Source organism: Rhinatrema bivittatum, chromosome 9 (assembly GCF_901001135.1).
Source record: "Rhinatrema bivittatum chromosome 9, aRhiBiv1.1, whole genome shotgun sequence".
NCBI classification, from domain to species: domain Eukaryota; kingdom Metazoa; phylum Chordata; class Amphibia; order Gymnophiona; family Rhinatrematidae; genus Rhinatrema; species Rhinatrema bivittatum.
Window position 1 is genome coordinate 228,040,404 of NC_042623.1, and position 24,824 is coordinate 228,065,227.

Below are 24,824 nucleotides of genomic sequence, written 5' to 3' on the forward strand. Positions count from 1 at the left end.
CGGTAGCAGCTCGTAGGCTTCTGTGATTATGTAACTGGTCGGCTGATTTATCGTCCGAGGTCCATCTCTGTAATCTTCCCTTTAAGGGGAAGCTGTTATTTGGAGTTGACCTGGATCAGTTGATGAAGGTCCTGGGGGAGTCCAAGGGGAATAGATTGCCGGAGGACAGGAAGCCCAGTAAGAAGGTGTTTCCTTCTCGGGCTTATTTTTGGGATTCCTGTTGGTTTCGTTCCGGCATATCCTCGTCTGTTTCTGATTCGAAATAGGACGGCGGGCGCCAACAGTCCTTTCGTGGACTATGCAGGTCAGGCAGAGTCAGCATTAGGCAGAGCACTGGGAATGGAAAATCAGCCCAGTAAAGCCAGTGGTCCCCTCTCCTCCGTAGAAGCTGTAGGAGGCAGATTGTCCAGCTTCTACAAAGAGTGGGAAAAGATTACCTCAGACCATTGAGTGCTGGAGGTGATATGAAAGGGCTATGCTCTAGATTTTTTGTGCCCGCCTCGGGAGTCCTTTGTGGAGTCCCATGTGGTCTCTTGTGGGAGGCAGTGTTGGGGATGCTGCAAAGGCTACTCGCCGTAAAGGCCATTGTTCCTGTCCCTCTGGAGGAGAAGGGTCAGGGAAGGTATTCATTTTACTTTGTGGTGCCGAAAAAGGAGGGCTCCTTTCAGCCCATTCTCGATTTGCAGAAGATAAATGAATCAGTTAACAATATAAGAACATAAGAAAATGCCATACTGGGTCAGGCCAAGGGTCCATCAAGCCCAGCATCCTGTTTCTAACAGTGGCCAATCCAGGCCATAAGAACCTGGCAAGTACCCAAAAACTAAGTCTATTCCATGTTACCATTGCTAATGGCAGTTGCTATTCCCTAAGTGAACTCAATAGCAGGTAATGGACTTCTCCAAGAACTTATCCAATCCTTTTTTAAACACAGCTATACTAACTGCACGAACCACATTCTCTGGCAACAAATTCCAGAGTTTAATTGTGCGTTGAGTAAAAAAGAACTTTCTCCGATTAGTTTTAAATGTGCCCCATGCTAACTTCATGGAGTGCCCCCTAGTCTTTCTATTATCCAAAAGAGTAAATAACCGATTCACATCTACCTGTTCTAGACCTCTCATGATTTTAAACACCTCTATCATATCCCCCCTCAGCCGTCTCTTCTCCAAGCTGAAAAGTCCTAACCTCTTTAGTCTTTCCTCATAGAGGAGCTGTTCCATTCCCCTTATCATTTTGGTAGCCCTTCTCTGTACCTTCTCCATCGCAAGTATATCTTTTTTGAGATGCGGCGACCAGAATTGTACACAGTATTCAAGGTGCGGTCTCACCATGGAGCGATACAGAGGCATTATGACATTTTGTGTATTATTCACCATTCCCTTTCCAATAATTCCCAACATTCTGTTTGCTTTTTTGACTGCCACAGCACACTGAACCGACGATTTCAATGTGTTATCCACTATGACGCCTAGATCGCTTTCTTGGGTTGTAGCACCTAATATGGAACCCAACATTGTGTAATTATAGCATGGGTTATTTTTCCCTATATGCATCACCTTGCACTTATCCACATTAAATTTCATCTGCCATTTGGATGCCCAATTTTCCAGTCTTCCAAGGTCTTCCTGCAATTTATCACAATCTGCTTGTGATTTAACTACTCTGAACAATTTTGTGTCATCTGCAAATTTGATTATCTCACTCGTATTTCTTTCCAGATCATTTATAAATATATTGAAAAGTAAGGGTCCCAATACAGATCCCTGAGGCACTCCACTGTCCACTCCCTTCTACTGAGAAAAATTGTCCATTTAATCCTACTCTCTGTTTCCTGTCTTTTAGCCAGTTTGCAACCACAAAAGGACATTGCCACCTATTCCATGACTTTTTACTTTTCCTAGAGGCCTCTCATGAGGAACTTTGTCAAACGCCTTGTGAAAATCCAAGTATACTATCTACCGGTTCCCTTTTATCCACATGTTTATTAACTCCTTCAAAAAAGTGAAGCAGATTTGTGAGGCAAGACTTGCCCTGGGTAAAGCCATGCTGACTTTGTTCCATTAAACCATGTCTTTCTATATGTTCTGTGATTTTGATGTTTAGAACACTTTCCACTATTTTTCCTGGCACTGAAATCAGGCTAACCTGTCTGTAGTTTCCCGGATCGCCCCTGGAGCCCTTTTTAAATATTGGGGTTACATTTGCTATCCTCCAGTCTTCAGGTACAATGGATGATTTTAATGATAGGTTACAAATTTTTACTAATAGGTCTGAAATTTCATTTTTTAGTTCCTTCAGAACTCTAGGTTGTATACCATCCGGTCCGGGTGATTTACTACTCTTCAGTTTGTCAATCAGGCCTACCACATCTTCTAGGTTCACCGTGATTTGATTCAGTCCATCTGAATCATTACCCATGAAAACCTTCTCCATTACGGGTACCTCCCCAACATCCTCTTTAGTAAACACCGAAGCAAAGAAATCATTTAATCTTTCCGCGATGGCCTTATCTTCTCTAAGTGCCCCTTTAACCCCTCTATCATCTAACGGTCCAACTGACTCCCTCACAGGCTTTCTGTTTCAGATATATTTTTTTAAAGTTTTTACTGTGAGATTTTGCCTCTACAGCCAACTTCTTTTCAAATTCTCTCTTAGCCTGTCTTATCAATGTCTTACATTTAACTTGCCAACGTTTATGCATTATCCTATTTTCTTCTGTTGGTTCCTTCTTCCAATTTTTGAATGAAGATCTTTTGGCTAAAATAGCTTCTTTCACCTCCCCTTTTAACCATGCCGGTAATTGTTTTGCCTTCTTTCCACCTTTCGTAATGTGTGGAATACATCTAGACAGTGCTTCTAGAATGATTTTTTTTTTTTAACAATCACCACGCCTCTTGGACATTTTTTACTTTTGTAGCTGCTCCTTTCAGTTTTTTTCTAACAATTTTTCTTATTTTATCAAAGTTTCCCTTTTGAAAGTTTAGCACGAGAGCCTTGGATTTGCACACTGTTCCTTTTCCAGTCATTAAATCAAATTTGATCATATTATGATCACTATTGCCAAGCGGCCCCACCACCGTTACCTCTCTCACCAAGTCCTGTGCTCCACTGAGAATTAGATCTAAAATTGCTCCCTCTTGCGTCGGTTCCTGAACCAATTGCTCCATAAAGCTATCATTTATTCCATCCAGGAATGTTACCTCTCTAGCGTGTCCCAATGATACATTTACCCAGTCAATATTGGGGTAATTGAAGTCTTCCATTATTACCGCACTACCAATTTGGTTAGCTTCCCTAATTTCTCTTACCATTTCACTGTCCGTCTCACAATCTTGACCAGGTGGACGGTAGTATACCCCTATCACTATAGTTTTCCCCGACACACAAGGGATTTCTACCCATAAAGATTCAATTTTGTATTTAGTCTCATGCAGGATGTTTATCCTATTGGACTCTATGCCATCCCGGGCATAAAGCGCCACATCTCCTCCTGGGTGCTCCTCTCTGTCACTCTGTCATTGCGATATAATTTGTACCCCGGTATAGCACTGTCCCATTGCTTATCCTCTTTCCACCATGTCTCTGAGATGCCAATTAAGTCTATGTCATCATTCACTGCTATACATTCTAATTCTCCCATCTTACTTCTTAGACTTCTGGCATTAGCATACAAACATTTCAAAGTTCGTTGTTTGTTTGTATTTTCATTCTGCTTTTTAATTGATAGGGATAAGTTAGAATTTTTTAGCTCAGGTGAGTTTTTAGTTACAGGCACTTGGACTATTTTTCTAATTATTGGAACCTCACTGTCGGGATGCCCTAATTCTGATGCATCATTAGCATCCTTTGAAGATACCTCTCTCCGAACCATGTGCTGCTGAGCGACTGTCTGCTTTCCCCTTTGTTCTAGTTTAAAAGCTGCTCTATCTCCTTTTTAAAGGTTAGTGCCAGCAGTCTGGTTCCACCCTGGTTAAGGTGGAGCCCATCCCTTCGGAAGAGACTCCCCCCTTCCCCAAAAGGTTCCCCAGTTCCTAACAAAACTGAATCCCTCTTCCTTGCACCATCGCATGGAGGTGGTGCATTCTGTGATGGTAGCGGTCCACAAAGGAGAATTTCTCGCCTCCTTAGACCTGATGGAAGCATACTTGCACATCCCCATTTGACAGGAACATCAGAAGTTTCTTCGCTTCCAAGTGTTGTCAACCTTTTCAGTTCAGAGCCCTCCCAATCGACTTGGTGATGGCGCCCCACACATTCACCAAGGTGGTGGTGGCTGCAGCTCTTCACCAGGAGGGAATTTTGGTCCACCCATATCTGAACAATTGGTTGGTTCGAGCGAAGTCCAGGGAGGAATGCGAGAAGTCCATCTGAAGAGTTATGTCCACGTTACGTTTTCTCGGTTGGATTATCAATATGCACAATAGTCAGTTGGAGCCAACTCAGTCGCTGGTTTACTTAGAGGCCCACTTTGACACTCAGCGAGGCAGGGCTTTTCTGGCAGCGGACCGGGTGTCGAAGTTGCAGTCTCAGGTCAAGCGTCTTCATCTGGAGGTGCCCAAAATGTGGGATTATTTACAGGTCCTGGAGTCAATGTTATCCATGTTGGACTTGGTCCCACGGGCATTCGTGCCCATGAGAACACTGCAACACATGCTATTATCCAGGTGGCGTCCCTGCTCGGAGGAGTTTCATCTTCCCTTGCCTTTGCTTCGGGAGTCCAGGTCCAGTCTCTCGTGGTGGCTGTCTCGTCCCAATTTAGAGAAGGGGGATGGTGGTCTCCATGGATGCAAGCCTCTCTGGCTGGGGAGCAATGTGCTTGGGCCAGTCAGCGCAAGGTCTGTGGTGACCAGAGGAGAAGTTCTGATCCATCAATTGCCTCAAGGGAAGTCCCAATCGGCACAGCAACATGAAGAGTTGTGCGCCTGACCCGGAGATTATTTGCCTGGGCAGAGCATCATCTCACAGGCCTAGCCACATTGCACGTAGTGGGAGTAGATCAACAAGTAGGCAGACTTCCTCAGCAGGCAGCAATTGGATGCTGGGGGGTGGGAGTTATCTCCGGAGGCATGGAACCACATCTGTGCGATGTGGGACACTCCCCAATTCGATCTTATGGTGACGTGGCTCAACTCCAAGACAGAGAGATTCTTTAGTCGCCGAAAGGAACTCTGTTTGGTTGGCCTCGATGCTCTGGTGTGCCCTTGGCTGACTGGAATTCTTCTGTATATCTTTCCTCCTTGGCTTCTCATAGGTTGGGTCCTCAGGTGCATAGAATCGCATCCCGGGACCGTAGTTCTATTGGCACCCGAGTGGCCGCTGAGACCGTGGTTCGCAGATCTGGTGCAACTTGCAGTGGTTGGTCCTCTCAGTCTGACTCATCTTCCAGACCTGTTACGTCAGGGTCCCATATTTTCAGATCGGGAGGATCGCTTTTGTCTCGTGGCTTGGCTTTGGAGAGGCGGAGACTTTGATTGAAGGGTTACTCCGAATAGGTCATCTCCACTCTTCTTCAATCCAGAAGACCGGCAACCTCTATGGCATATATTAGGATCTGGAAACTGTTTGGTGTCTTCAGCGTTGTCTAGATCCTCTGGCTGTGGAGATGTCACTTATGCTGGATTTCCTGCAGCAGGGGTTGTCCAAGGGTTTGGCTTACAACGCACTTCGTGTGCAGGTGGCTGCCTTGGGTGCGCTTAGAGACAGGTTTCAGGTTCTGTTCATCCGGTTGTGGTAAGGTTCCTCAAAGGGGATAAGCTGTTATGTCCTCCAGTGCGAAAGATCTGACCAAATTGGAGTCTCAACCTAGTACTTCATGTCCTTTTGGACCCCCCTTTCAACTCTTGAGAAGGGCCAACCTGAAGGATTTGACTCTGAAAGCGGTCCTTTTGGTAGCTATTTGTTCAGCTTGAAGGATTTCTGAACTTCAGGCTGTCATGTAGGGATCCGTTTTTGCGGATTTCCGGGAATGGAATCTCATTGAAACAGTGCCTTCCTTTGTTCCTAAGGTAGTGTCTGCCTTTCATGTTAATCAGATGGTAGATCTTCCGGGTTTTCCAGAGTGGTCAAAAGATTCTCCTCAGGATAGAGAATTACATCTTCTGGATGTGTGGCGGATGCCACTTTGATATTTGTAGGTTGCTAATCCTTTTCGTTGCTCAGATGATCTGTTTGTGCTCTTCAGTGGACCAAAGAAAGAGGACAAAGCCTCTAAGGCTACCATGTCTCGTTGGCTTAGGGAAGCCATTTGTTTGGCTTACATCTGTAAGGGACGACAAATTCCTGTCGGTTTGCGGGTGTGTCAACTTCTGTCTCCACAGGAGATTTGTAGGGCAGCACTGTGGTCCTCAATTCATACCTTTACCACGCATTATCGTCTGGAAGTCAGGGCGCAGGATGAGCCATCCTTCAGAGAGTGTCCTGTGTGCAGGTTTTTCGGGGGCCCACCCGGTTTAGGGGTGCTTGGGTGCATCCCACTGGTCTGGACTGATCTGGGTATGTTCAGGAAAGGAAAATTGGTTCTTACCTGCTAATTTTCGTTCCTGTAATACCACAGATCAGTCCAAAGGCCCTCCCGTTTGATGCCGAAAGACTGATTTTCTGCAAAGTTTTGCTGCTTAGTACAGAATTTTTCTGTTTTAATAAAGAATTTTTCTCTTAGAGGGCAGTTACAGGATTCACTTCCTTGTCTTGTTTGGTTCTTGATGAACAAGGTTTATAGTTCAGGGGAATCCACCCTTTAATTCCCCTATCAGGCTGATACAGTACAGTGCGCTCCATCGGAAAACATGTCCAGTGGCGGGTTAACATCGGAGCGCACTGTTAACCCGCCATTGGACAAGCGTTTTCGACGCGCTAGCTTTACCCCTTATTCAGTAAGGGGCTGAAAACGCGCGTCCAACCCGCCGAACCTAATAGCGCACGCAACATGCAAATGCATGTTGATGGCCCTATTAGGTATTCCCACGCGATTCAGAAAACAAAATGTGCAGCCAAGCCGCACATTTTGCTTTCAGAAATTAGCGCCTACCCAAAGGAAAGTGCACAGAAAAGCTTTTCTGTGCACCTTCCGACTTAATATCATGGCGATATTAAGTCTGAGGTCCTGAAAGTTTCGAAAAGTAAAAAAAAAAAAATGTGAAGTCTGCCTGTGGCTGTTGGGTCGAAAACCGGACGCTCAATTTTGCCGGCGTCCGGTTTCCGAGGCCGTGGCTGTAGGCGGACTCGAGAACCGAAGCCAGAAAAATTGAGCATCGGCTGTCAAACCCACCGACAGCCGCCGCTCCGGTCCAAAAGGAGGCGCTAGGGGCGCGCTAGTGTCCCTGGTGCCTCCTTTTGCCTGTTTTTACTGCCGGGCCTCATTTGAATAGAGAATCGCGCGCTCTCCCACGGACTTTACTGTATCTGCCCGATTGTCTGTGTGAAGGGGTTTCTAAAGTATCTTGTCTTGGGTACAGGTCAATACTGAGGTCCTGCAGGTGGCACTCTCAATTAAGAAGCAGTGCCTCAAAGTTTTGTTCTCTGACTCCATCTGCTGGAAGGAATGAATAACCTACTGGTCTGGACTGATCAGTGGTATTACAGGAACGAAAATTATCAGGTAAGAACCAATTTTTCCTTTCCGTTACCTGTCTTAAATGTGCTATGCCGGATGCTACCTTCATACATATTGGAGTGTACAAAGGTAAATACCTTTTGGAAGGCTATAGTCTGTAAGTTGACTTCGTTAATATTACCTGTAAGGCGTCTGTATGCCTTTTGGGTGTGGAATTGATGGATTTATGTGGGACACTGGGTAGTTTATACTTTATTAATAAGGGTCTAGCAGTTGCTAAGAAGTGTATATTGGTGAAATGGATTTCCCCAGAGTCTCCTACTGTTGCTTTTTGACATTCAGAGCTAGTATTGTTACTGATTTTGGACTATAGGTCCTGGTTACTTCAACCTCGGAAGTCCTCTCAGCCTTTTCTTCGGGTTTGGAGTCCCAAGAACTACCCAGTGATATCCGTAGTAAATTTAAGGTGTAAAAGTGATAACGAATGTTTTCTTGGATAGTCTTTGTTATACTGTGCAGGAGAGCTGCTGTTTCTCTTTGTTATATACAAGTTTCAGATCGATACAGTAAGGCCGCGGTAGAAACAGTGCGGCAGTGTCAGGTGCACCCTTCCTCCCCGCATGCACAGTTCTCTAGACCTAGCGCCTGATACTCTCTTCTAATTGCATGCAAATGCATGCCGCGGCTGTGAAGCGATAGGGAAGGGTTATGCCCGCGCAACCCATTTTACATAGAAACATAGAAATGACGGCAGAAGAAGACCAAACGGCCCATCCAGTCTGCCCAGCAAGCTTCACACATTTTTTCTCTCATACTTATCTGTTTCTTTTAGCTCTTGGTTCTATTTCCCTTCCTCCCCCACCATTAATGTAGAGAGCAGTGATGGAGCTGCATCCAAGTGAAATATCTAGCTTGATTAGTTAGGGGGTAGTAGGGGTAGTAACCGCCGCAATAAGCAAGCTACACCCATGCTTATTTGTTTTAACCCAGACTATGTTATACAGCCCTTATTGGTTGTTTTTCTTCTCCCCTGCCGTTGAAGCAGAGAGCTATGCTGGATATGCGTGAAGTATCAGTTTTTTCTTCTCCCCTGCCGAGCTGAGTACAGCACCTATACAGTAACCTGGGTGCGCTGGTACCTGTCATTTCAAATGTCATTTCAAATGTCATTTCAAATGACATTTGAAATGACAGGCACCAGGAAGTGTAAAAAAGTGTAAAAAACAGAAAACCAAAAATATGTTTACCGCCTCCCCCTAGTAGGTGTTAGTGTAGTAAAAAACATTGCTTACCTACCCTGGTCCCGTCCGGTCTCCGGTCCAGCCCCTGTCCGGTCTCCTGCAGCCCCGTCCGGTCCCCTCCTCCCGAAGCAAAAAAAAAAAAAACCGAAAAAGTAGCAAGGCCCTTCTCCCTTCCTCCCGATTTCGCACTGGCGTCCATCCAGGCAGAGGGAGCCGGTGACTGCCGTGACCAATCAGAAACAAGTAAGCGTGATTTATGTTTGCTTAGTCAAACCCGTATCAAACGAGTAGTACGTGACTGCCGTGACGTCACGACGCACGGGCATTCATTCCGGCGGGGGCCGTGCAATTCCGGCGAATGGCCGTGCGATTTTGGCGCTCATGGCATGAGCGCCAAAATCGCACGGGCATTCATTCCGGCGGGGGCTGTGCGGTCATCCAGGCAGAGGGAGCCGGCGGTCGTCGGCTCCCTCTGCCTGGATGAATGGCCGTGCGATTTTGGCGAAATCGGGAGGAAGTCGAGAAGGGAGGCCGTGCGATTTTGGCGAAATCGGGAGGAAGGGAGAAGGCCGTGCGATTTCGGGAGGCCGTGCGATTTTGGCGAAATCGGGAGGAAGGGAGAAGGGACTACCGTAGCAGGCCTGAGCCTTGCTACTTTTTCGTTTTTTTTTTTTGCTTCGGGAGGAGGGGACCGGACTGGGGCTACACCGGAGACCGGACGGGCTGGACCGGAGACCGGACGGGACCAGGGCAGGTAAGCAATGTTTTTTACTACACTAACACCTACTAGGGGGAGGCGGTAAACTAACACGTTAAGGCCGCGGCAAAACAGCGGGTTACTGAGGAGATAGTATCAGCGCCCGTTACAGTATCGGAGGGGAATAGCTAATTCCTTCATTATACAGCTTTTTCGTTCATTTACATGCTGGGTGCGGAAAGGGTTATGTGTCTATTTTAGGAAGCGCTAAGGACACGTGAAACTGGAGACTATCGCTGGATCGCCTTACTCGTCTGTATTGTGCGCTCCCAGCACGTTACAGACGGGGAATCTTTAACCGCACGTTACTGTATCGACCTGTTTGTTTGCTAATACTATGCTAATCCGGTAGGCAAACTTCAGTCTGGGGATTATATACGAGTATATATGCTGTTCGGGGGCTGTCAAGGGGTGGTGGGGAGAGGGGTGAATTAGGGTATAATGTTTAGAAGTTTCACAGCTCTGCTTATTTACTGCATGTTATTCAAAGAAAAGATTGGGCGTGTTCTGTACTGGGGAGTTGTATGTTTTATTTCTGTGCCAATAAAAATGTACACAAAATCTGCTATTCATAAATACATAAATGTACAGTATTTTTTATAACACTGCTACTTAGCCATGCATCATGTGAGCTGTGACATAATACAAACTTATTCAGCATGAAACAAGTTGAAATATTGAGTTGTAGATTTGCTTGGCTGGGCTTGAAGTTTTATTTTTGTTTTAAGTGTTTGATAGATTTCTTTGCCTCATTCCAGAGTCCATGTTCACAAGACACATTAGCTTAACAGCAGGTTGTGTTTGTTCTGCTCCCCTGCTGTCCTTTGCATTTGTGGTTGTATGATCTCTACTGTTAACTCTAGAAGTTTCTTGATGTATGACTTGCCCGTTGCCCATAGAAATTTTTGAAACCTTTTAATTTGGTATGTACCACAAAGTACAGCCTGGGCACAATAAGCAGATAGGTAGGGGAGGGCTGTCCACTTTGCTGCTTTGAGTTAAAAAGGCAATTTCTCACCATCTGTACACAGAGCAGTTTTGCATTTCATGCCCAAGGCTAGACTGTGGAAGTGGGTCAGAAGACTTGGTTTCAATAGGTTTTGAATGATGATGTATCCACAATGACTTGGTCTCTCTCTCTAGTAAATAAGAGATCAGAAAAAGGACACCAGACCAATTAGAAAACAGACAATCACCTATCATAGTTTAAAACAGCAAAGCAATTCTGTTTAGAAATGTATAGATACTGTTGATCCATTTTAATACCTTTGTTCAGAAATTAGTTTGTATGTTGATTAACTGGGATAACCTTTGTTTTTAAGTATGGAAAAGTGTTGTGTTATAAATTGTGTTTGAAATTATGCAAGTATTTTATTGCTTCAGATTCATCTTTCTCTTTGCTGGAACTGAATCTGAATCATTTGTTGCTAAGATTGGATTTTTAAAACTTTTTGTTCTTCTGGAATGGAAGTCATGTCAGTAAAATCAAAATCATTTCTTGCCATTTTTATAAGCATGGTTTTTATACAGCATACCTAGTACCTTTTATACACCCACATGCCAGACTGTCCTCATTTTATTTCCTTTTCTTTTGTATCCTAATGGGAAATTTTATACAAGTCAAATTTTAACCAACAGATAGATTTATGTCAATATTTATGAAACTTTGTTCTAGGCAACAGATAAAGAAAAAGCAGACCAACTTCAAGAAGAACTTGTACGAACCCAGGTATGTGTATTTACCATATAATGACTGATTTATCTTCAGCATAGCCGAGGTTAACACATATTTCCCTGTACGTACCAGGATCAGTCCAGACCGTGGGTTATGTCCCCAGTCCAGCAGATGGAGTCAGCACAAGCTTCGAGGGGGCGTTCCCATATGTAGCACTACCCCCTCTGCTGGAATTCAGTATCTTCTGACTCCAGCAGATGCGAGTAGGGGAATCGGAGCTTCCCCATTTTGGCAGGGATTCATTTCTTCTGCCTTCCTTTCCTCTGATTTCTGTTTCTCTGTTTTGCTTTGTTCACAATTTGGATCAAGTTTTATAAAAAAAAAAAAAAAAAAAAAAAAGCTGTCAATTTTTGGGGAGGCGTGACTTTCACTTTCCTCCTTCAGCGCTGTCTCTCGCGTGCTTGTTCTCGGTCCGGGGGTAAGTTTTTTGTTAGCTGTCAAACTTTCCTTTTCAGCATTTAGTCGTGGTGCCTCGCGGAAGCCGGTGGGGCCGGCCTCTCCGCGATTTTTTCCTCCTAGCCGGGCAGTTGCTTGCGCCGCGTGGTCGGCTGGTGCTGACAGAGAGGAACTTCATCGGGTAGCGCGGCCGTGTAGGCCCCCCCCCACGGCACCTTCTCGCGCTCTGGGACGGCGGGCAGCGCAGGCCGACCGGGCCCCCTCGCGTCTGTTCCCCCTGCGATTGGCCCCCCCCCGAGGCTCTTAATTGTAATTTTCATTTGATCTTTTTGCTTTCGCCGGGAGACCCGATGCCGCGGCCGTCGCACTGTTCGGCCTGCGGCGAGCCGGGGTCCCGGATTTCCCGCGAAGGCATCTGCGCCAGGTGCCTTCCCGGGGGGGAGGGCACCTCGCGCAGCGATTTTCCACTTTTTGCAGAATTGCCCGGGCGGTGCGGGCCGGCCACGCCGCCAGCGATGGCGGGAACGGCGGCCATTTTGAGCTCTCATCGCGATGAGGAAACGCAGGCAGCGCAGGGAGATGGGGAGTTTGTGGACATTTTTCCCCCGATTCTGATGCCACAGCAGGGCTCTCAAGCCCAGGGAACTTCAGCTCCCCCTCCCTCGGGGACCCCCCCCGGGTAGGCCGGGGTTTCCCCCAGAATTTATTTTACTTATGCACTCTGCCTATTTACAAGGCTTGGAAACCCCTGCAGGACCACCCCCAGCGAAGATGCCTAGGCTGGCGCCCTTAACATCGATTCCCCCAGACCCGGCCCCCCCCCCCCGAGTCCCCCTGCCACCCGCTGCAGAGGGGACGGCTGCGGTCCCGGTGGGGCACGGCCCCGTGAGTCCGGATGTGGGCCAAGGAGATGGATCGTCTGAGGGGGATGACCCGCGTACCCTGCGCCTCTTCCAAAAAGAGGAGCTGGATGACCTCATCCCACGGATCATACAGGAATTGGATCTCGACCCGCCTCCGGATCCGCCCGCTCCGGTGACTCCCGCGGTCGTCACATCCTCAAAGAAGGGGGATCCGGTCTTGGCGGCCCTTCGACCAAGGGCCAGGGCTTTTCCCATTCATGAGTCATTCATGCAACTGCTCACCAGGGAATGGGACACCCCGGAGGCGTCTCTGAAGGTCAGTCGTGCCATGGAGAAGCTGTATCCACTGCCTGAGGATTTCTTGGAACTCATCAAGGTGCCCAAGGTGGACTCCGCCGTGTCGGCAGTCACGAAGAGGACGACCATTCCGGTGACGGGCGGATCAGCCTTGCGGGATACGCAAGATCGCAAGTTGGAAGTGTTTCTCAAGCGGGTCTTCGAGGTCTCCGCCCTGGGCATGCGGGCGGCGATGTGCAGTTCGCTCGCCCAGCGGGCTAGTCTTCTCTGGGTACAACAACTCCTCACGTCGCAGGCGTTGCCCGCCGATGAGGCCGCCCAGGCGGATAGACTAGAAGCGGCGGTGGCCTACGGGGCGGATGCCTCGTACGACTTGTTTCGGGTCCTGGCAAGATCCATGGTTTCCGTAGTGGCGGCCCGGTGCTTGCTGTGGCTTCGCAACTGGGCGGCGGATACATCCTCCAAGTCGAGTCTGGGCTCCCTTCCATTCAGGGGTAAGTTCCTCTTCGGGGAGGATCTGGACCAGATCATCAAGTCTTTGGGGGAAAATGCGGTGCACCGTCTTCCAGAGGATAGATATCGGCCTTCGAGACCGTATGTCTCCTCCCGGACCAGAGCCAGGGCGCAACGACGCTACAGGAGCTACAGGCCTTTGAGCTCTAGACCCGCCGCCTCCAGGCCCCAGACCTGGTCGCGTTCCTTTCGCGGACGGAGGCCAGCACGCACCGCCCCCGGAGCAGGCAACCCCTCTCCGAAGCCTTCACAATGATGTCAGGCTCGCCCACTCCGCCGTTCCCAGGCTTGGGGGTCGGCTGGCACTTTTCTTTCAGGAGTGGGCGCAGATCACCTCGGACCAGTGGGTCCTGGACACTATCAAATACGGCTACGCATTGGAATTTGTCCGCCCTCCGCGGACAAGGTTCATTTTCTCCCCCTGTGGTTCGGCGCTCAAGAGACGGGCGGTGCAGGTAACGCTGGACAGGCTTCAGGAAATAGGCGCTATTGCACCCGTGCCCTTCGGAGAGGTGGGCTCGGGCCACTATTCCATCTACTTCGTAGTGCCAAAGAAGGACGGTTCCTTCCGACCCATCCTGGATCTGAAGGAGGTCAACAAGTCCCTACGGGTGGTTCGGTTTCGCATGGAAACGCTGCGGTCGGTGATTGCGGCGGTACATCGGGGGGAGTTCCTCGCCTCCCTGGATCTCACGGAGGCCTACCTGCACATTCCCATTCGGCCGGATCAGCACCGCTTTCTCCGGTTCAAGATCATGGACCAGCACTTCCAATTTGTAGCTCTCCCGTTCGGTCTGGCGACGGCTCCGCGGACCTTTACCAAGATCATGGTCGTCGTGGCGGCGGCCCTTCGGAGGGAGGGCGTGCTGGTCCATCCTTATCTGGACGATTGGCTCATCCGAGCGAAGTCTTTCAGCCAGGGCCAAGCAGCGGTGACCAGGGTGGTCCAGTTCCTGCAGTCCCTGGGATGGGTAGTGAACGTCTCCAAGAGCTCCCTCGCACCCTCGCAGCGCTTGGATTTTTTGGGGGCGACCTTCGACACCCGACTGGGCAAAGTTTTTCTGCGTCAGGACAAGGCACAGGCTTTGCGGGATCATATACAGCGGTTCTCTGCGTTACAGGATCCCACATCCTGGGACTACCTCCGGCTTCTGGGGGTGATGGGATCTACCATCGACATGGTTCCTTGGGCGTTTGCGCATCTCCGGCCCTTGCAGTGGGCACTCCTCTCTCGTTGGAAGCCAATTTCACAAGACTACCAGATGATCCTCCCGCTCCCGCAGACCGCCAGGGACAGTCTGGGCTGGTGGCTGGAGCCGTCGAACCTGGCTCGCGGCGTGTCCCTAGATGTGCCAGACTGGGTGGTGGTGACCACCGATGCCAGCCTGCTGGGCTGGGGAGCAGTTTGCGATCGAAGCGCCACGCAGGGGACGTGGTCCGCACTGGAGGCGAAGTGGTCCATCAATCGTCTGGAAACCAGGGCGGTCCGGCTAGCTCTGCGACATTTCCTGCCGCTCCTCCGGAACCGGGAGGTCAGAGTTCTCTCGGACAACGCTACCACCGTGGCCTACATCAATCGCCAAGGCGGCACGCGAAGCCGGCAGGTCGCGCTAGAGGCGGCACTGCTGATGCAATGGGCGGAGCGTCATCTCGTCCGGATCGCGGCCTCGCACATCGCCGGTGTGGACAACGTTCAGGCGGACTTCCTCAGCCGTCAGCTGTTGGATCCTGGAGAGTGGTCTCTGTCCCAGGACGCGATGCAACTACTCGTCCATCGGTGGGGAGCTCCCCACTTAGATCTGATGGCCTCCGCTCTCAACGCCAAGGCTCCACCCTTCTTCAGTCGCCGGAGGGAGCACGGCGCAGAGGGAGTGGATGCTCTGGCTCTCCCATGGCCGCCACATCTGCTACTCTACGCTTTTCCACCGTGGCCTCTGGTGGGCAGAATGCTTCGCAGAATAGAAAGCCATCCGGGAACCGTGATTTTCGTCACCCCGGAATGGCCCCGGCGACCCTGGTTCGCGGACCTGCTGCAGCTGGTGATCAACGGGCCGGTCAGGCTGGGACACCTCCCCCGTCTCTTACGTCAGGGTCCGGTATTTTTTGATCAGGCAGAACTCTTCTGTCTTGCGGCCTGGCTTTTGAGAGGCGCCGCCTCCGGCGCCGAGGATACCCGGAGGCGGTAGTATCCACGCTACTGAGGGCGCGTAAGACGTCGACGTCGGTGGCCTATGTTCGTGTCTGGAAGGTATTCGAGCTCTGGTGTGCCGGCCAGGGCACGAGACCCACTAAGGCTTCTGTTCCTCAGATCCTTCAGTTTCTACAAGCGGGAGTGGAAAAAGGGCTCGCCTATAATTCCATCAGGGTCCAGGTGGCCGCCCTGGGATCGCTGTTGCGTGATGGCGGCTCTCTGCTGCAGCACCCTGACGTTGCTCGTTTTCTCAAGGGGGTCAAGCATTTACGGCCACCATTGCGGGATCCTTGTCCCTCTTGGAGCCTCAACCTGGTGCTTCGTTCCCTGTCGGGACCACCGTTCGAACCACTGCGCAGTGCAACGATCAAAGATCTCACCCTCAAGGCGGTCTTCCTGGTGGCCATCTGTTCCGCTCGCCGCATTTCGGAGCTGCAGGCTCTATCGTGTAGAGAGCCTTATCTACGTTTTTCGGACTCTGGTGTGTCACTCCGCACCGTTCCCTCCTTTCTTCCGAAGGTGGTGTCTGCTTTCCATGTGAACCAGACGGTGGAATTACCGTCTTTTTCATCTTCCGAACCGAAGGCTCTCGGACTCCTGGATGTTCGGCGTACTCTGCGTATCTATCTGGAGGCGACCAACGAGTTCCGGATTTCTGACCATCTCTTCGTGCTTTGGTCCAGTCCCAGGAAGGGGTCTCAGGCCTCGAAGACCACCATTGCAAGATGGCTGAAGGCGGGCATTGCCGCTTCCTACATTGGTGCGGGGCGGATTCCCCCTCCTGGCATTGTTGCTCATTCTACACGTTCTCAGGCGGCCTCCTGGGCGGAGGCTCGCTCGGTCTCTACTCAGGAAATCTGTAGAGCAGCAACTTGGAAATCGTTGCACACTTTCTCGAGACACTATCGGCTGCACCTCGCCTCTTCGGTCTCGGGTCATTTTGGCGAGCAGGTTCTCCGAGCAGGCCTCGCAGAATCCCACCCGATTTAGGGACGCTTGGGTACATCCCACGGTCTGGACTGATCCTGGTACGTACAGGGAAAAGAAAATTATTCCTTACCTGCTAATTTTCGTTCCTGTAGTACCATGGATCAGTCCAGACGCCCACCGCGTTTTGGGTACTCTTTTCTGCTCGGCTCTACTCGACGCTCTTTCTCTCTCTGTTCTGTTTTATGCAGTTTTTCGATGTTGTTCACAGCTCCCTACAAGTTGGTAGGCTGTTTAATTGTTGAGTGTTGCAATCTTTATGCGTTGACTGTTCTTACAAACTTGATCCAGAAGGGGTTTTCTACTCGGGCTTTGATATACTCAATACTGAACTCCAGCAGAGGGGGTAGTGCTATATATGGGAACGCCCCCTCGAAGCTTGTGCTGACTCCATCTGCTGGACTGGGGACATAACCCACGGTCTGGACTGATCCATGGTACTACAGGAACGAAAATTAGCAGGTAAGGAATAATTTTCTTATATCTCTTATCCAGCTAGTGTCCCAGCGAGCCTTACAATAACACCTCAGCAGCTATCTCCAGGCTGAGATGGGCTTTGCTCACTGCCTCTGACTTTTCCAGACATCACTGTAGAGAGGGATACATTGCAGGTTTTTATATATGTAATATAGAAGCAATTTTATCTGCCGATGTTCAAAGTTATGATAAGGATTTATCTGAGTATAGTTCCAGGTCCCAGCATAAACCTCCAGAACATGTAAGGAGCTTGCAACTCTTTGGCAGATATTATCAATTTTTCAATGTTTCGATTTTGGGGACTGAAGAGTGAGGGTGGGTGGGTGTGTGTATGGATGTATATGCAGGCTGGCAAGTAACTTGTTTTGGGGGAAAGAAAATTACCTTTGGAATGCAAGCTGCTGCTTAAATCTTTCCAGTCACCAGGCTGTCTTGTGTTTATAGCGCAGTAGCTATTAAAATACTGTTGTTCTTAAGCTGAAATACCAACGGATTCTGGAGCGTTTGGAAAAAGAGAACAAAGAGCTGAGAAAGCTGGTTCTGCAGAAGGATGACAAGGGAATCCATCAGAGGAAATTAAAGGTAGAGTTGCACCTTCCATCCATTGCTCTTGTGCATCTTCAGGATCATGGTTTACATTGAAAGAACGCTGCAGCCATGCTGTCTCCAAGCTCAGCTAGCCTGAAATATTTCCCTAAGTGTGTGTAGTGCTATGCACCCTGAGGCGAGAACAATTGTTTTTCTAAAGTTATTTTTACTCCAGAATTTGTGGGTTCCATACCAGCAGCTGCCCTGTGATCCCCGTAACCAGATGGAATGTCTCACAAATTATGAAGAAAATTGAATTTTGTGACTGCTTTTGAAATGTAGTCTTAGAATTTATATGGATGTCAAGGAGTCTGAAAAGTGCTTGAAGAAAAAGATTAGGAGTTTATAGTTAAGAAAAGACATTCACTTTCTAAGTCGTAATTAAGAAGTAACTGCTTTTTAATTTTATCTGTTTAGGGGTAGTATTAGACTTTTTTTTATTCAGGGGTGTTACTATCTAACGGGATAATTTTCAAAGGCCAGCACGAGTAAAAACCGGGAGATACGTGTGTGGCTGCAAGCGTGCTCAGGCATTTACAAAGGCCCGCGGCTACGCGCGTACCTCCCAGTACACGCAGAAGACCAGCGTGATGAAAAAGGAGCAGGTAGGAAGTGGGGCGTGAGCGGGCTGGGACAGCACCATTAAGGCACTGTCCCATTGCTGTGCGAGCCAGGAACGCCAGACCCGCGCAACATACTGCTGCTCCAGAGAGCAGGCAAGTTGCAAAACAGGAAAAAAAAAAAAGGTTAGGCGGGTTTTAGTGGTCATGGAGGATAAAGGGAAAAGGCAGGCAGGGTAGGAAGGGGTTTAGGAAGTTCCCTCCCAGTCTGCTCATTTATTGGAGTGGTCTGGGAGGGAACTGGGGAAAGGCCCTATCGTGTCGCCGCATGCATATACTAAAATTTACCCACCCTTGCACACGCACATTGGCACTTGGGCGCACACATATGCGCCCGATTTATAAAATTGGGCACGTGTGTGCACGCGGGTAGCGGATTTTATAATTTGCGCGTGTCGCCGCGCACATGTTATAAAATCTGCGCATCCATGGGCGTACGCCGGAAACCCACGTGCACATGGACGCCCACATGCCAGTTTAAAAATTCACCATTAAGTGATGCAGGCCTGGATTTCCACCTTTCGCAGTCAGGTGCTTTCATGTAATTCAACAAGATTATAAAGATACACTGTAGGGGCACACCTCATTTTCAAAGGCATTCTTTGCACTGAGCAAATATGTCATCATGGACGTACGTGCCTATTTTCCCCGATTGCTCATAACTTATGTGTGTAACTTGAAAACTGACACAGATGGACTAAAATCAGTAAGGATATGACATTCCTATGGTACTTACTGTAAAGAAAACCTTTAAAAAAATGAGCACACGTTAAAAACAATGAAGTATACTGAAAGAATTCCTTGTTTAAAATTCTTTGCTATAGTTGCTTATACCAGCTGATGATTTCTGTATTTCTCTTTCTTTTAGAAGTCTTTGATTGACATGTACTCTGAAGTTCTAGACATTCTTTCCGACTATGATGCCAACTATAACACCCAGGATCATCTGCCTAGGGTAGGCAAAGAGCCAAACCCTAACCTTACAAATCAGTCTCTTATATAGATCTGTTTTCCTTGTACATACCCGGATCAGTCCAGACTCCTGGGTTTTGCCCCCCTCTAGCAGATGGAGACAGAGTAGTTACCATAACAATGCTCCGCCTATAAATAGAATGGTGCCACCTACAGACCGGTAGTATTCTTCTCTCTCCAGCACATGGGGAAGGTGCCAAACCTACAGTCTGGGCTGTGTGCTTACTTGCGGGCCAATACAGTACAGTGCGCTCCGACGGAGCGCACTGTTAACCTGCCATTGGATGCGCATTTTCCCTTACCCCTTATTCAGTAAGGGGCGGAAAACGCGTGTCCAACCCGCTGAACCTAATAGCGCCCTCAACATGCAAATGCATGTTTCCTGGCGTGTAGCCAGATGGACTCAGAACGAATGGGTATAGTATCCGCGTGCTAGCATTTGGAGACGGATCTGACGTCAGCACGGGGTATATATACCCCCACAGGAAGCGTAGCAACTTAGTAATTTCCATCTCCAAAGCAGTTTGGAGAGCCTGCACGCTCGCGAGTGTGTTTTCCAAATCTACTTTCTATTTCTACTTTCTTTCAACTACAACTTCTACAACATCGAGCCCCGCACTCCTGCGGTGATACCCTAAGGTCCCTCCCCCAGTAGAGTTTCCCGGGGTGATTTCCGCGATCCCCTGGAGGTCTAAGTCCTCGGTCCGGTGGCCGAATCGCGGCAGGGACATAGCCCCCGGGGGAGGTTCGGGTGAGGCATACGAGGCGCCTCGGTCCCGGCGTGGACGAGGCAGCGGGTGCATATCCTCAAACGCGGCGGTGAAGGTGCTTGCCCTCCCCCCCCACAGCCGGAGACCGCCCGGGTTCCAGCCGGGAAGCGCCAAGGATCAGGTAAGGCGTACATCTCTTATTTCTGGTCTCCGAGGAACAGAGGATCGGCGGCGTGGCACGCCGTGGAGGGCGCCATTTTGTGGGCCTTGTTCAGGTATTGAGCGCCCGTAATAGGCGCGGCTCTCTTCCTCCTTGTGCGTATATTGCCATATTGCTGAGAGCCTATTGAATGCCATTAAGCGTGTATTGCTAACCGCTTATTGCTGAGAGCCTATTGAATGCCATTAAGCGTGTATTGCTAACCGCTTATTGCTGAGAGCCTATTGAATGCCATTGAGCGTGTATTGCTAACCGCTTATTGCTGAGAGCCTATTGATTGCCATTGAGCGTGTATTACTAACCGCTTATTGCTGAGAGCCTATTGACAGCCATAGAGCGTGTATTGCTAACTGCATATTGCTGAAAGCAATTGAGCTGTTTTCATGGCCGCCTATTGCTGAGAACATATTGCCTATTAGGGTTAAGCCCCTGTTGTATTAAGCGCATATTGCTGCCACATATTATTATTATTGCGCGCCTGTTGTATTAAGCGCTTATTGCTGCCGCATATTATTATTATTGTGCGCCTGTTGTATTAAGCGCATATTGCTGCCACATATTATTATTATTGTGCGCCTGTTCTATTAAGCATTCAGCGCATACTTTTCAATGGAACAGAACGCCTCAGCGTCTTCAGCGGGGGCTCCTGCCTCCAGCATTAAAGGGCCTCGGCCTCTGCTCCGCATGCCAGCTTCGAGCCATGCACAGTGAAGAGCCAGAATCCCTATGTGCCCAATGTGAGGAGGCCGTGGGACCCTCGGGCCAGGACCAGTCTCAGCCACGATTTGCTGACAGTTCCCCAGGGGCCACCCCGGATTTAGCGGTCAGTCTTGACCAATCGGGAATCCCGGGGGATCTTGTACCCCGGCGATTAGAGGCTGCTTCCATTTCCTGGGTGGATCTCTTTAAGGGGATTCATGCCTTTGTACAGATGCAAACAGCTTCCCGTCCAGGCCCTGCGGTGCCTGTTGTGCCTGTTGCGCCTGCGGCGGCTGCTGCGGCTGCCACTGCGGTGGCGGCTCCTGCGGATCCTGTTCCTGGACCCTCACGCCCTTATCGTGAACGGGACCTCCCGCCGCTGGACAGTCCAGATCAGTCAGACCAGGAGGTTTCACCGGATGAGTCAGAACTCCCGGACGAGGGGGACCTTCCCCCAGGGATTGAGCCATATAGAACCATGAGGCGGTTCTTCCCTAAGGAGGATCTTTCGGACCTGGTGTCTCAGTGCCTGGCAGAGTTGGATATTACCGGTCCCAGCGCTACAGTACCCTCTGCGCAGAACCCCCCTGCTGGAAGGGCTTCGTCCTACAGCCCGCCATTTTCCATTCTTGTAAACAGCACAGCAACTGATAGATTTAGAATGGGCTGCGCTGGCGGCCGCGTTCAAAGGGGGTCGGGCCCTGACGGGCATGTACCCACTGGCGCCGGCTATCCAGGAGCTGCTGGCGTATCCTCAGGTGGACGCCTTGATTAGCGCTGTGGTCAAGCACACTACCATTCCAGTTGAAGGGGGGGCGGCCCTCAAGGAGCCTCATGACCGGCGACTGGACACCATTTTGAAGCAGACTTTTGAGGTGGCAGCTTTATCTTTGCGGATCGCGACATACTGCACAGTAGTGACGCGTGCCTGTTTGTCACAGGTCAGGAACAACGCTCCAGCAGCAGACATGGAGTCCGCTCTCTCGTTCCTCACAGATGCTGCATCAGACCTAGTCCGAACAACAGCCAAGGGGATCTCATCCTCCGTAGCGGCCAGGAGGCAGCTCTGGATCCGGAAATGGTCAGCCGATGCGCCTTCAAAGACACGCCTCACCAGATTGCCCTTTAAGGGCTCTTTCCTATTTGGCAGCGACCTTGATAAACTGGCCAGTACATGGGGTGCCTCTCCAGTGCCTAGACTGCCGGAAGATCGGTTCAGAAGGGGCCAGCACGCCTTTCCAAGGCCCTCCAGGGGCAGGAGTTCACAGCGCTTTGTTCCTTACAGGAGTCGCTACCAGGCACCATGTCCTCAGGCCAGGAATCAGTCCTTTCGGACCAAGCAGCGCAAGAGGGGAGCAGGCCCGGGCTCGGGTCCCGGCCGCGCCTCCCAATGAGAATCCGCCGATTCATCTGGGGGACGGAGCCATAGGGGGCAGGTTAACCCTCTTCTACCCCAGATGGGTCGAGATTACGTCGGACCAGTGGGTCCTCGCCATTATCCGGGAGGGATATTATCTGGACTTTCATCATCTCCCTCCGGACAAGTTTGTGGAATCTTCATGTCCCATACACAAGCAGGCAGCATTGGAAGCTACCCTGGCGAGGCTCCTGTCCTTGAAAGCCATCATCCCAGTACCTGCCTGGGAAGTGAAATTCTGGACACTATTCCATTTATTTCATGGTACCCAAGAAAGGGGGCACCTTTCGGCCTGTGCTGGACCTCAAGTCGGTCAATCGATACTTACGGGTCCCGAGGTTTCGCATGGAGACTCTGCGCTACGTCAAGGCCGCAGTACAGCCAGGAGAATTCCTCACGGCATTAGACCTGTCAGAGGCATACCTGCATATCCCGATCCATCCGGATCATCAGTTCTACCTACGCTTCAAGGCTCTGGGTCGCCACTTCCAATTCCAGGCTCTGCCCTTCGGATTGGCCACGTCACCGCGGACCTTCACCAAGGTGGTTGTCGTGGTAGCAGCGGCCCTCAGGCGGGAAGGAATTCTGGTCCATCCCTACCTAGACGATTGGCTGATCAGGGCGAAATCACGAGAGGAGAGCCTTCGGACAACCGACAGAGTGATCGCCCTTCTGGAAAGCCTGGGCTGGGTAATCAACCTCAGCAAGAGTTGCCTACAGCCTTCACAGTCACTGGAATACCTGGGAGTACAGTTCGACACGCAGGCAGACACAGTCAGTCTCACTGCCAAGAGAAGGTTGAAACTTCAGACGTGTATCCAGTACTTGATGGGAGCCAGTCGGCCCATAGCTTGGGATTATCTGCAGGTTCTTGGTCTCATGGCATCCACCCTGGAAGTGGTACCTTGGGCAAGGGCCCATATGAGACCTCTACAGCACTCCCTGCTCTCTCGCTGGAGCCCTCGTCTACGGAACTATTCCACGCACCTACCTCTGCCTGCCAGAGTCCGGACACAGTTACGGTGGTGGCTGCAGCCCGACCACATGAGCAAGGGGTCGAGGATGTCCTCCCCCACGTGGACTCCGCTCACCACAGATGCCAGCCTGAGTGGCTGGGGAGCACACTGCGAAGGACTCACCGTACAAGGGCGGTGGCGCGGAGAAGAGTCAGCGTGGAACATCAACCGTCTAGAGGCTCGGGTGGTCCGATTGGCATGCCTTCGATTTGCTCACAAACTGAAGAACAGAGCAGTCAGAGTGATGTCAGACAATGCCACCATGGTGGCATACATCAACCGTCAGGGCGGAACCAGAAGCCGACAGGTATCTCTGGAGATCGCCCCACTGATGGTTTGGGCAGAGGCGAATCTTCGGGACATCTCCGCCGTCCACATTGCCGGGAAGGACAACACCACGGCAGACTTCCTCAGCAGAGAACGTCTAAATCCGGAAGAGTGGCAGCTGTCACCCACAGCCTTCCAGATGATTGTGGATCACTGGGGGATTCCGGACATGAATTTACTGGCGGTCAAGTCCAATGCTCAAGTACCCAGATACTTCAGCCGCAAGCGCGACCCGTTCTCCCACGGAATCGATGCCCTGGTTCAGCCATGGCCTCCAGGGACTCTGCTATACGCCTTTCCTCCGTGGCCTCTGCTGGGCGCCATCATCCACAAAATTCAGAAACACCGGGGCCTAGTTCTTCTAGTGGCACCAGATTGGCCAAGAAGACCCTGGTACGCAGACATGAGAAGACTACTGGCAGGGGAGCCCCTTCCCCTGCCTCCTCTCCGGGACCTCCTACGTCAAGGTCCCATCCTCCACGAGGATCCGCCTCAATTCTCTCTTACGGTCTGGCCATTGAAAGGGCTAGACTGAAGAAAAGAGGTTACCCGGAGCCTGTGATAGATACACTCCTCCGAGCTCGCAAGTTTTCCACATCCCTCACCTATGTAAGGATCTGGAGAGTATTTGAAGCATGGTGCGACACTCATGGCACCAATCCACATGCGACTACAATCCCTATTGTGTTGGATTTCCTGCAAGATGGACTTCAGAAGGGTCTCTCCCTCAGCTCCATCAAAGTTCAGGTGGCTGCACTGTCTTGCTATGGTCCCAGGAGGGATGGCAAGACCATTGCCACGCATCCAGATGTGTCTCGCTTCCTGAAAGGAGTCAAGCACATTCGTCCGCCACTGAAGTGGCCAGTGCCTTTGTGGAACCTCAACCTTGTCTTGGATTTCCTCGCGGGATCCACCTTCAGACCCCTTCGGGGCCTGTCTCTCCGTTCTCTAACCTTGAAGATGGTGTTCTTGCTGGCTGTATGTTCAGCACGCCGCGTCTCACAGCTACAAGCACTGTCCTGCCGTGATCCCTTTCTCAGAATCACTCCTGAGGCTATCCATCTTCGGACGGTTCCCTCCTTTCTACCTAAAGTGGTTTCACAGTTTCATCTTAACCAAACCATATCCTTGCCTACCACGGCGGGTTTGAAGAAATCCGAAGAAGGGCGTTTACTACGCCATCTCGACATTGGCAGATTGCTGCCCAGATATCTGGAAGTAACACAAGAAGTACGAAAGACGG

The 24,824-nt window shown here is 50.3% G+C and overlaps 1 protein-coding gene across 2 annotated transcripts in view; it reads left to right on the forward strand.

The window, feature by feature from the left end:
- Positions 1–24,824, forward strand: part of OPA1 (OPA1 mitochondrial dynamin like GTPase) — a 568,764-nt gene that overhangs the window by 145,776 nt on the left and 398,164 nt on the right. For both annotated transcript variants that reach the window (XM_029616769.1, XM_029616770.1), the window contains 3 exons: positions 11,229–11,282; positions 17,490–17,594; positions 19,089–19,175. In XM_029616769.1, coding sequence (XP_029472629.1) covers positions 11,229–11,282; positions 17,490–17,594; positions 19,089–19,175 — 246 coding nt within the window. The remainder of the gene's footprint in view (positions 1–11,228; positions 11,283–17,489; positions 17,595–19,088; positions 19,176–24,824) is intronic.